Source organism: Zea mays, chromosome 10 (genome assembly GCF_902167145.1).
Source record: "Zea mays cultivar B73 chromosome 10, Zm-B73-REFERENCE-NAM-5.0, whole genome shotgun sequence".
Classification (NCBI taxonomy): Eukaryota; Viridiplantae; Streptophyta; class Magnoliopsida; order Poales; family Poaceae; genus Zea; species Zea mays.
Window position 1 is genome coordinate 16,483,312 of NC_050105.1, and position 11,073 is coordinate 16,494,384.

General features: G+C 38.5%; 1 protein-coding gene and 1 long non-coding RNA gene across 2 annotated transcripts; one reads left to right on the forward strand and one right to left on the reverse strand.

The window, feature by feature from the left end:
* Window positions 1-339: 339 nt before the first annotated feature.
* Window positions 340-6,294, reverse strand: LOC103640893 (uncharacterized). The gene is made up of 2 exons (XR_559909.4): window positions 6,156-6,294; window positions 340-5,179 (listed from the first exon to the last, which is right to left on the reverse strand). It is a non-coding gene; the product is annotated as an uncharacterized lncRNA (long non-coding RNA).
* Window positions 6,295-7,237: 943 nt separating this feature from the next.
* Window positions 7,238-10,432, forward strand: LOC100037821 (flavin monooxygenase). Its single transcript, NM_001398260.1, has 4 exons — window positions 7,238-7,924; window positions 9,132-9,368; window positions 9,569-9,691; window positions 9,865-10,432. Exons 1-4 carry the CDS (start codon window positions 7,301-7,303, stop codon window positions 10,078-10,080), a joined length of 1,200 nt encoding a protein of 399 aa, NP_001385189.1. The 5' UTR covers window positions 7,238-7,300; the 3' UTR covers window positions 10,081-10,432.
* Window positions 10,433-11,073: the final 641 nt, after the last annotated feature.

Consider the following 11,073-nt stretch of genomic DNA (forward strand, 5'->3'; position numbering starts at 1 on the left):
TCTGTTTCGTAACGACAAATGGGTCTCGAATTACGGCATGAAAATCGCCACAGGCGCTGTCTCGGGCGGATTTCGGCATAAAACGTGAACCAAAACAGCGTAAATGAGTATGAATTTTAGTGTAAATCATCGATTGATTTCGTAACGGCAAATGGGGACAAATTACGGCGTAAAAATCGTGCGCGGGTTCTGGCTCGAGCGGATTTAAGTGTAAATCGTGAACCAAAACAGCGTAAATGACGGGTTCTGGCTCGAGCGGATTTAAGTGTAAATCGTGAACCAAAACAGCGTAAATGAATAGAAATATCAGAAACAGACAAATAGATGGAAGCGGATCCATGAACTGAAATATAGGTCATAAAATCCTATTGACATTGGCATAAATATGTATACAAAATAGCATAAAAATAGGATCGCCGTCCTGCGGAACCAGCGCCTCGCATCTGGGATGCGCCACCACTTCGTGCCTAGGGGAGGATGCCGTCGTCGCTAGCACCTAGGGAAATCCGCCGTCGCGACCGCTGGCACATCGCCGTCGTGCGCACCTCATGGGGCCGCCGCCGCGTGCGTGCCCTCGGGATCCGATGCCGCAGCGTGTCCCTAGATTCGCCGTCGCGCCACAGGAATCCGCCATCGCGAGCGTGTCCCCAGATCCGCCGTCGCGCCTCAGGGATCCGCCGTCGCGAGCATGTCCCCAGATCCGTCGTCGCGCCACAGATGCTGGAGCGGCGGTGGCGGTGGCCATCGCAGAGACGGATGGGACAACCGCCGTTGTCACCGGGCCTAGGGTGCGCTGCCGTCGTCCGTCCGCTTCAAGAGCGCCGTCACCGCTTGCTCGCCTGCCTCGGAGCGTCGTTGTCGCTCGTTCCTGGTGGAGCGCCGCCGTCGGTCGCCTGCCTCGAGGTGACACCGCTGCTGGCCCCCAGGATCACCGCCGCTCGCACGCCCTAGAGAACCGCCGCCGCCGCTAAAACCTAATTCCTGGCGGCGTGGGGGTGTTTTTATAGTGGTGGCGTGGGCCGTATCGTGGGCCCGATGCACGTAATATGCGCAGACTATATTTGCATAAACTGATACACACATCAGCATAACTCGTATTATATTTTGGCGTAAGCAGTTAGGTACAATAAGCCAAAAAGGGTCCGGTGCGGTCGCGCACCTGGTCGGTACGTGGTCGGGGCTTCCTATAGTTAAATAGAGCCTAGGGCTCTAAATACATATACTATATATACTATATATATATATCATCTCCTGCATTCTAAATACAATTATAAGCCATCTTGGATTTTTAGGTACATAGGTAGCTATGTATCTCTAGAAATAAACAGAAGGTTTCTACTGCTGTAGGTCCTAAATTATGAATAGAATAGTAAGTATCTAAATTGGCTTATAATTTAGAACTGATGGACTAAAACTAAGAGCATATCTAAGGGATTTTTATTTTCTCAAGGAAAATTAGTTTATTTTCCCTTGGGAAAATAAAATTCTCATAGGAAATGTAGTTCCCAAACTAGCCCTAAGAGTCTTTTCTAAATACATTTGTTTCTCATATTCCATCAACACATATATCCGCTCCCAAAAGTTTCTTTATCTCAAATAACATATAGGGTGAAATTAAGCAGATCACCCCAAATTTAAAGTAGATTGGAGAAGGATGTGAGATATAACTGAATGAAAAAGATACTTGGTACGGAACATTTGAAAATGACTTTTGATGATATCGTAGATGCTCTAGTTTGGAAACTCAAATTTCTTAGGATTGGAGGGAAATTCTCTGTCATTTCTCTTCAATACTGGAAGAGGTTTAAGTTTCCAAGCCATCAAGGATTCTTATATCCTTTTTGTATCATGACGTATGGGACCTACTTGTTAATGAGTTTAGTTTTTTACTTCTATTCATAATTTCATATATATTGAGTTTTTCCTACTGCTGGAGCATGCTCACGTACGTGAGTATATAATAGAGAGATTGGGTATAGACGTATGTATATAGAAATTTGTGTTTTAGGGTCGATTATATTTGTACATTCTGATTGGCACCGCTGTAAGGCCCTTTAATATTTAGAAGCGAGAATAAGTTTCTAGTTTCTAGAAACTAGTTTGTGAAAAAAAAACACGATTAATGGTGTTTGTAAGTTGGAACCATCTCAATTTCCAAAATAATTTTAGTTAGGAAAGACTAGTTTGGTTTTTAAGAAGATGAGAATCCAGTTTCTATACTGAGACAAACTGGTATATTTAAAATTACCTCAGTTTTTATAAACCAGTTTCTTAAAAATTGAGGGCTTTCAAATAGGTCCTAAATATCTCTATAGCAGAGCAGGCCCATATTCTCGCAAGGTTTTTTCATTGTTGCTTAGGTAATTCGGTATTAGATATGGCATCCATGGACCATGGATGTTTCAATCTATTTCCATACATGAGTGGCATATATATCATCCGTTTACCATGTGTGCCATGCGAAATTATACTCAATCTTTGTGTGCCATTAGCCCCACATGTTATATACACACAAAATTTTATATATATCACTCAATGACATATAATAAATGAGTATAAATTCTGATGGTATATAGGGAATATCCGATGAGTATAAATTCTGATGGCATATAGGGAATATTTCCTATATCGTCCGTTTACCCCACCTTTATACTTGCCATATTGATTAAATCAAGTGAGTAAATGATGAAGGTTGTTTCTAATCTTTTGCATATGTTTGGTAATTGTCACACTTTTTTACCAAATCTACTACACCCGAGGCTGCCTTTGGCTAGTAGAAACAGTGATGAAACACTTTGCCCAATAATACCCACTACTATCAACTCTACTTATTTTTCGAGTGTCCCAGAACACTCAACAAATATTTTATCGGTAAAAGATTCTTTGCCGAGTGTTTTTTTTCAAAGAAAAGCACTCGATAAATTAAGAATCGCAAAAAACCAAAAAAAAAAAAACAACAAACTTTGTTTTAATTAGCAGTGCCATTGCCCTACCTATCGTCCTATCATTTTCACCGTTTTTAAATTGGATTCACGTGTTTTGTGGGCGGTGAGATTCGAACTCGCAACATTTCTCTCGTGTGTAACCTATTCTACCGCTCCACCCCTATGTAATTTATGTCTAAATTACGTTTTTTCTTTTCCACATATTGTAACATACTTTAAGTAAAGTGATTATTTGAGGCACTAAATAAATTCAAATGAAAAAGCTGTTAACTACAAAGTTGCATAACTCTTTGAGACCTACAACTTTCATTTTAGTAGTTTTTTCATGTGAGATTGTTTATAAAATTTGAATTTTAAATTTGAAAACTTCAAACATATTTTTATATGATAAGATCATTTTAAATCAAAAAGTTTTCAACTATAAAATTAAACTTTTCGATACCTACAACTTTTTTTGTGGTTTTTCCATCCGAGACCTTTTGAAAAATTCGAATTCTGAATTCAAATATAGTTTTACATGACCAGATGATTTCAAATAAAAAAGATGTCAACTACAAAGTTGCATAACTTTTGATACCTACAACTATCATTTTGGTGTTTTTTCCATCCAAGATCGTGTTACAAATTTGAATTTTATTTTTAAATTCAGACATAGTTTCTATTGACAAGATGACCTAAAATAAAAAAGTTGCAAACTACAAAACTTTATAACTTCTTAAGATCTAAAAAGATTATTTTGGTTGTTTGGTTATTTATTCATCTAACATGGTGGTTCTAACATTGTTCACAAATCGTATACATCTCTCTTGTATTTTCATAAACAACAAGAGCGGTATATAAGTTTTGTGAACAAATTTAATTTAACTTTGTCATATGAAGAAATGACCAAAATAAATATCATACATATTGATGAGTTATACAACTTTGTAGTTGAATTTTTTTTATTTGAATTAATGTACTACTTTAAGTTTTGATTTAAAATTTACCTTTTCCTAGTGTATAAAAAACACTCGTTAAAAAAGCTCTTTGTCTAGTATCGAAAAAAACACTCGGCAAAGAACGAAACTCTTTGTAGTTGATTTTTTTATTTGAATCAATTTACTACTTTAAATTTTGATTTGAAAATTACCTTTGCCTAGTGTAAAAAAAAACAATTGGCAAAGAAGTTCTTTGTATAGTGTTGAAAAAAACACTCGACAAAAAAATTCTTTATCTAGTGTCGAAAAACAAATACTGAGCAAAGAAATTCTTTGTCTAGTATCAGAAAAAGTAGTCGACAAATAAGCTCTTTGCCAAGGGTTGAAAAAAAAACACTCGACAAAGAAGTGTTGCCGAATGTTTTTTTACACTCGGTAGGGTGTCCGAAAACACACTCGGCAAATCACCTGGCACTGGCACTCAGCAAAGAGCCGGATTGAGATACTGACTCTAGATCCAACGTGTGATCCACAAATGCGGTGATCAGACTGAATAAGGACAAAAACCCTTGCAAACCTGGCAATAGGTTAATATAACGACATACGATAACGTTATACTCCAGGTGCTCCTTCTTCTTTTCTATGTTTTCAGGTTTAAGGGCGTGCCTGGTTCGTAGCCGGCCGCCAAACCACGCCACATCCTGTCATCCTCCACGCCGCAAGTTTCGGTTTCCAATTCTATTCTCCAATTCCACAAGTAATATATTAAGGTTCCTTTTTTATTTGCTCGATGGAAACGCAATCGATCAGTTGCCAAAACCATACAATACACCTGTACACAGTGATAAAATTTGTACTTATTATTATTACATGGTATATTCTAAAAGCATGGATGAGATTCTGAAATTATTGTATATAGCTGAAGCCTCTTTTTTTAATTTCTACGTACACAACAGAAACGCATATGCAGTTACTAACAGACCATATACACCTGTACATGATACAAAACGAAATGCTGGAAAGTTAAGCTAATAGAACGAAACAGTACTCCACGTACACACAGAGCCAAAAATGTGATCTCATATATATATAGCGTGTAGTTACTAACAGAGCAAGTTTCCACACAGTACATACGTGTAAAGTGATTCAGTTTCGAATACTTATCGCTTATCTGATTCCAGTTCCACAAGTTTCTCTCTGATTCGAATCCCACAGACATGTTAACCGTTTATATATCTAGCGTGCATGCATGACAGCAGTGATCGATTTGGCAACTTTGATCCCTTGCTTTGCTCCAAATGTTTTTTTTGGACATACCTGTAACAGAAAGCAGCAGTTTTAAATCTAACCCGTCTTTTCCTGCAGCAACGCCTTGTGTACCGTATGCAGTAGGAAGAAAGCAATATAATTCCTTGAGCCGTCGTCTCTCGCTTTGAAAGTTGAAATTTCACATTAAATTTCCATATACTATATATAAATTCCTAGTTTCTGAATCAGAAATTAAATAATCAACTTAATTAGGCAACATATATATGAGGAATACCACACGAAAACACCACTAATATAATATATAAATACCAAGTATATATATACATTGCATGTATAATATATATTTTTAATATTCAGAATATTTTGTCGCGCTTTTAGTTTAAAACAATATAGTATCATAATTTTGATACATCATTATTGTTAATCTTAATAATAACTTTTCTTTAAAAAAGGGTGAAAGAATGCTGAAGCCATTAATCTAAGGGGATAGATCTCTAGCTTCAGCTTCTTCGAAGAGAAGTAGAGAACCACTCCTAGCCAGCCAAGCACTTAAAATATCAATTGATTCAGGTCGGGATAAGGATATAATCACTTCTCCATTTGTACTAGAAGCTAGAAGCTAAAAACCTGCTTCATCCTGCTCCCTATTATATTTTCAGGTGGAGATCAAGAGAGAATCACTTCTTATCGATCCCTCCTAGGAAACCATTGAAATCACTCCATTGGAGAATCAAGGAGCAGAATTCAAGAATCAATCAGACAGCGGAGTTCTCCCAAACAAGGCCTAATAATGGACATGTTACAAGATGGTGAGGTCCTCTTAGATATTATACCTTCTTCATCAATGGCAAGTCATGTAAAATCCAATCATCCACACACACATATATGTCAAGTTCAGTGATTACTGGTGTAGTAGTGTGAGGATTGCATGTGGCCGGGGAGATAAGAATAACAACACAAAGTGATAGCAAAGGAAAACATTAGGTGAGGGCAGTCAACAAGGTAGAAGGGTAATGTTGCTTACAATGTTGATTCCTAAGAAGTTGTTAGGCACAAGACTAGGTAGAGAGAAAGACATGGAGTCGAAGAGTAGTCGATGCACTGCCATATCCAATACGCCGCCACATCAACTTGACGGAAGGGTAGAGAGAAGTGTCATCGAGCACTCGCTTGTGCGAGGACAAGCCGCTATATATACACAAGCGTAAGATGCGTGGATGGTTACCACGCGCATCGTTTACTCGAAGTTACGTTTATGTGACGTAACACAATTGTTTTATCTTAATTTTTTCCAACTACAAATTTATATAAGGCACACGAGAATTTGATCTACCAAAAGAACAAAAGGATCTCTAGCCACATTTGTAAAAGATGTGGTGCCGATGCGTTGGGGACAGAGATTCAGAGGTTTCTCAATCTGTGTGAGAAGATCTCCTTAATACAATGCTCAGGGGCTGCATTACGCCCCGTAGGTCATGTTTTTTTATATATGGGAGCATAAGGTGTTGCGAAAGATTCTACGTGCAATAGAGGAAATTTCAAACAATGAAGGCGTGGTTACATTATGTGGTTGTTCTAGCAATGAGTATAAGTGAATTGTTCGAATTAAAGAATTTGTTGTATGTGTTTGAAACTTTGAATGGAACCCCACACTAAGGTTTTAAAAAATGTGCATACTGTTTAACTTGCATTATTATAGGTTTAATTTTCCAATATAGGTACTTTTAAATTTAATAGAACCTCAAAAAAGAATTTAAAGTATACATATAACTTTATATGATAAAGAATGGATATATAGATAATTACTGGCCGGAAGATTCCATCCACCTCAATTAATGACATCATAAATGTAAGGGATATATAATCATCTAAACATTGCTTAACGTTCACACTAAAGCCCTGTTTGGGAACAAAGTTTTTGAAAACCAAAGTATTTGAAATACTATAAGATAGTTTAGTCAAGACAATACTATAGTTTAAAATACTACAGTTTTAAAAATTGAGGTCCAGACTTAAAGTTCCTTAAAACAAGGGGACATATACGTCAATGCACATAGCCCTGCTGTTTGTACTATAAATGGACCCACTCATCATCATAAGCAAACCAAGATCTCCTGACCACCAACATCTTTCCCATCCAGCTAGCAGCAGTTAATAAATTAAAAAGAGATGACGGAGAAGGTGCTAGTTCTGATCGTTGGTGCAGGTCCATCAGGCCTTGCTGTAGCAGCATGCCTCGGCGAGCACGGCATCCCGTACCACATTGTGGAGCGCGAGGACTGCAGCGCTTCGCTGTGGCGCAAACGCACGTACGATCGCCTCAAACTCCACCTCGCCAAGGAGTTCTGCGAGCTCCCTCGCATGTCGCATCCGAGCGACGCCCCCAAGTACATCACGAGGGAGCAGTTCGTGAGGTACGTCGACGACTACGTCGAGCGCTTCAACATCCTCCCCAGGTACAGCACCTCGGTCGAGTCCTGCGAGTACGACGAGGCCAGCGGCCGCTGGGACGTCAGAGCGCGTGACCTAGCGGACGGCGGCGGCCGAGTGGCCGAGTACACGACCAGGTTCTTGGTCGTAGCCACCGGCGAGAACTGCGAGGGAGTCATCCCGGATATCCCTGGGCTGCGCGATTTCCCGGCTGGTGAGGTCGTGCACTCGTCGAGCTACAAGTCGTGGAAGAACTATGCCGGGAAGAGAGTCCTGGTGGTTGGGTGTGGCAACTCTGGCATGGAGATTGCATATGATCTTGCCTACAATGGAGTGGAAACCTCCTTGGTTATCCGTAGCCCGGTATATTTTCTATTTATTTTTTCTCTTGTTAGTTATAAGTAATTTATACGCTTTCAGTTCGAAATGATAACATATTTTGGCCTTTTCTAGCTAGATATATATTAATGCATATCTACAGGCACACATATAACAAAAGTTATAAATAATTAAGAAAGCTAAAACTCAGTTATAATTTGGAACTATAACTAAAGGATGATAATGGATCATTATCCAAATGTTTTTTTTATAATTATTCATCTGAGTTGTAGATTACTTTTAGTTCAAAAAAAAATAGAGCTCGATCCTAATCTAATTATTATTACTTTTAGTTCAAAAAATATATTTTTTTTATATTATGAGAATTCCTTCTCTTATTATTATTAATGTTGTTATTATTATTATTATTATTATTATTACTAATACTACTACTATTATTATTACTACTACTACTATTATTACTACTATTATTATTATAACTACTACTATTATTATTACTATTATTATTATTATTATATATGTGCTGATTTTTATTTATTTTGTCTTGTTAGTTATAAGTAAGTAATACGTTTCAGTTCGAAATGATAACATATTTTGGCCTTTTCTAGCTAGATATACTAATGCATATCTATATAGGCACACGCATAACAAAAGTTATAAACTTAAAAAAGTCAAAACGAATTATAATTTGGAACAAACGGAGTACAACTATAGAGATAGTAATGGATCATGATTCGAATATTTTTTTTCATGATTCATTTGAGCTCTTAATTAATTTTAGTTAAAAAATAAATAGAAATAGAGATTGATCCTAATCTAATTTCGATCCTTATATTTTATAGTGTAAAATTTAGAGCCTATTATCACCTCTAAGTACAGCTCATGGTGTATATATATACATGTTTTTCATTTACACTGCCCTTATATATTTTTACTGCATGATGAATCCATATATACAGGCAGTGGCCTAGACAATGGAGGCTAGTAGGCGCTGTGGCCCCCTAGCAAAAAGAAAATTTGTTTTGTAGTTGTTTTTTGGCTAAAATAAAAAAAATTAGTTTATAATATGTTAAAATATATTATGTACATATATAGCGTATATATGTGTTAATTGCTATGACTAGTGACTATTGTATAATATATATATATGCATATATTCTATTTACTAATATTATAAGTGTAGTTATATATGTATTGGCCTCTAAAAAAATACTGACTACGCCGTATACAGGTGCATGTTATGACCAAGGGTCTGATTTACTTGGGCATGAGGCTGCTGAAATGGCACCTTCCCGTGAAACTTGTGGACTTCATCATCTTGACCTTGGCAAACATCCAGTTCGGTGACCTCTCCCGCTACGGCATAGTCAGGCCCGACATGGGCCCGCTTCTTCTCAAGGCCAAGACTGGCCGGTCAGCTGTCCTAGACGTTGGCACAACTCAGTTAATAAAGACTGGCGATATCAAGGTGAGCGTCCCGGCGCACGTGTGCATTCTCATATATAATACTCTATCTTTTCGTTCTTTTTTATTTATCGCGTTTTAGTTTAAAAATAAAATAGCGGACCATAAATATTTGAGAACGATTAAAAAAATATATGGTATTTGAAGTCGATGAGGAATATGGTTTCATGGTTTTTAACAATATGCACGTGCGCGGCGTCGCAGGTGGTTGGGGCAATATCTCGCATCAGAGGAAACACAGTGGAGTTCGAGGATGGGAAGGAGAGGGACTTCGATTCTCTCGTGTTCGCAACAGGATATAGAAGCACTGCGAACACGTGGCTTAAGGTACGGACACAAACAAAAAATGAACCATAGTTCTATTTTCAGCATCAAATTTCTTGGTGGAAAACGTGACGATGATGTCATGCATGCATGCATGTTCTTCCAAGAGTTGTTTACACGCACGCATGCGTACGTGCCCGTTAATATATATAACAACATCAAAAATGCTCTGGCAGGACGGTGGGAGCTTGCTAGACGACAATGGCATGCCGAAGAAGAAGGCGGCGGGGCCGCAGCAGGGCAGTCGGCCATGGAAGGGCGGCAACGGGCTCTACTGCGTTGGGCTGGGGATGGCTGGACTGGCTGGCATCTCTCGTGACGCAGTGAGCGTTGCTGCGGACATCAAGGCCGCGGTGGATTCCATGGTGGGGCCGCCGGCGTTCTGGTTCTGATCGAACAGCTTAGATCTATCTGCTAGCTCGATCGTCGATGCATGGACGGAGTGAAGAATAATAACGTTACGTACGTACGTACCGCGCGATCGAGAGGAGATCATCGATCTCTATCCATCCGACGTGTGGTGCGTGCGTGCGTGCTGCTGGTTAAGAATAATTAAGTAAGAGTGTTTGTTATTGGCTAGCTATAGCTAGCTTTGTGAACGTACCCTTTATTGTCTGTGTGTGCAGTGTGTGTGTTGTACCGTCGTTCCGCTAGCTCTGTGTTTGTTTCCTTGATAGCAGCTTTGTGTTTGTATATATGTGTGTCGTGTTTAATTAATATTTATATATGCTGTCATTTGTCATACATATGATGAGTACTGTGTCCATGCATGGTATAAGCTACTTTGTGCGTTTATACCGTTTAATAATTTGAAGAAAAAGACAAAAGTGGTGTGTAATATGTTGTCCATTAATTGCTACACACTGCACGCTTACCACCCGCGTCAAGTCGTTTAGGTAGGAGGAGAAGGTCGTGTTCACGGTACAGGTACTATAAATCTAATCGACAACACCCAGACAATCAAGTCTCATACAATTACACGTATATATGTGCGCAGTACATACATACAACCATATTGTATTTGCTAGATTTTTTATACTTTTTTATTCTTAAGATGTCAGATGACTTTTATACTTTTTATTTCTAATATATTAGATGTTCGATACGATTTTTTATTTGATCATATTATATTTTGTAATTTTTTTTGTTACATGCTTATTTATCAATCGCTACACTTATATTGTAAAAAAATTAAATGAGATCATTTATCACTAAAATTCTAGCTACACAATTGAGGATAGGTGGGAAATTGGGGGTCGGGATTCAGGGAAGAAGACGGCTAGATGAGGCGACGCACGGGGCTAATAAGGGCACATATACCGGCTTTGGCCTTGTCTGGACGATTACGACTTCCTTGTGCATGCAGTGATGACGTCCACTCACGA

What these genes read in the sequence shown, in the direction of transcription:
- LOC100037821 (NM_001398260.1), top strand. Translation starts at nt 7,301, where the DNA reads ATGACGGAGAAGGTGCTAGTTCTGATCGTTGGTGCAGGTCCATCAGGC. An exon ending in TAAAGACTGGCGATATCAAG is followed by an intron (nt 9,369 to 9,568) that starts GTGAGCGTCCCG and finishes GCGGCGTCGCAG; the next exon opens with GTGGTTGGGGCAATATCTCG. An exon ending in CTGCGAACACGTGGCTTAAG is followed by an intron (nt 9,692 to 9,864) that starts GTACGGACACAA and finishes ATGCTCTGGCAG; the next exon opens with GACGGTGGGAGCTTGCTAGA.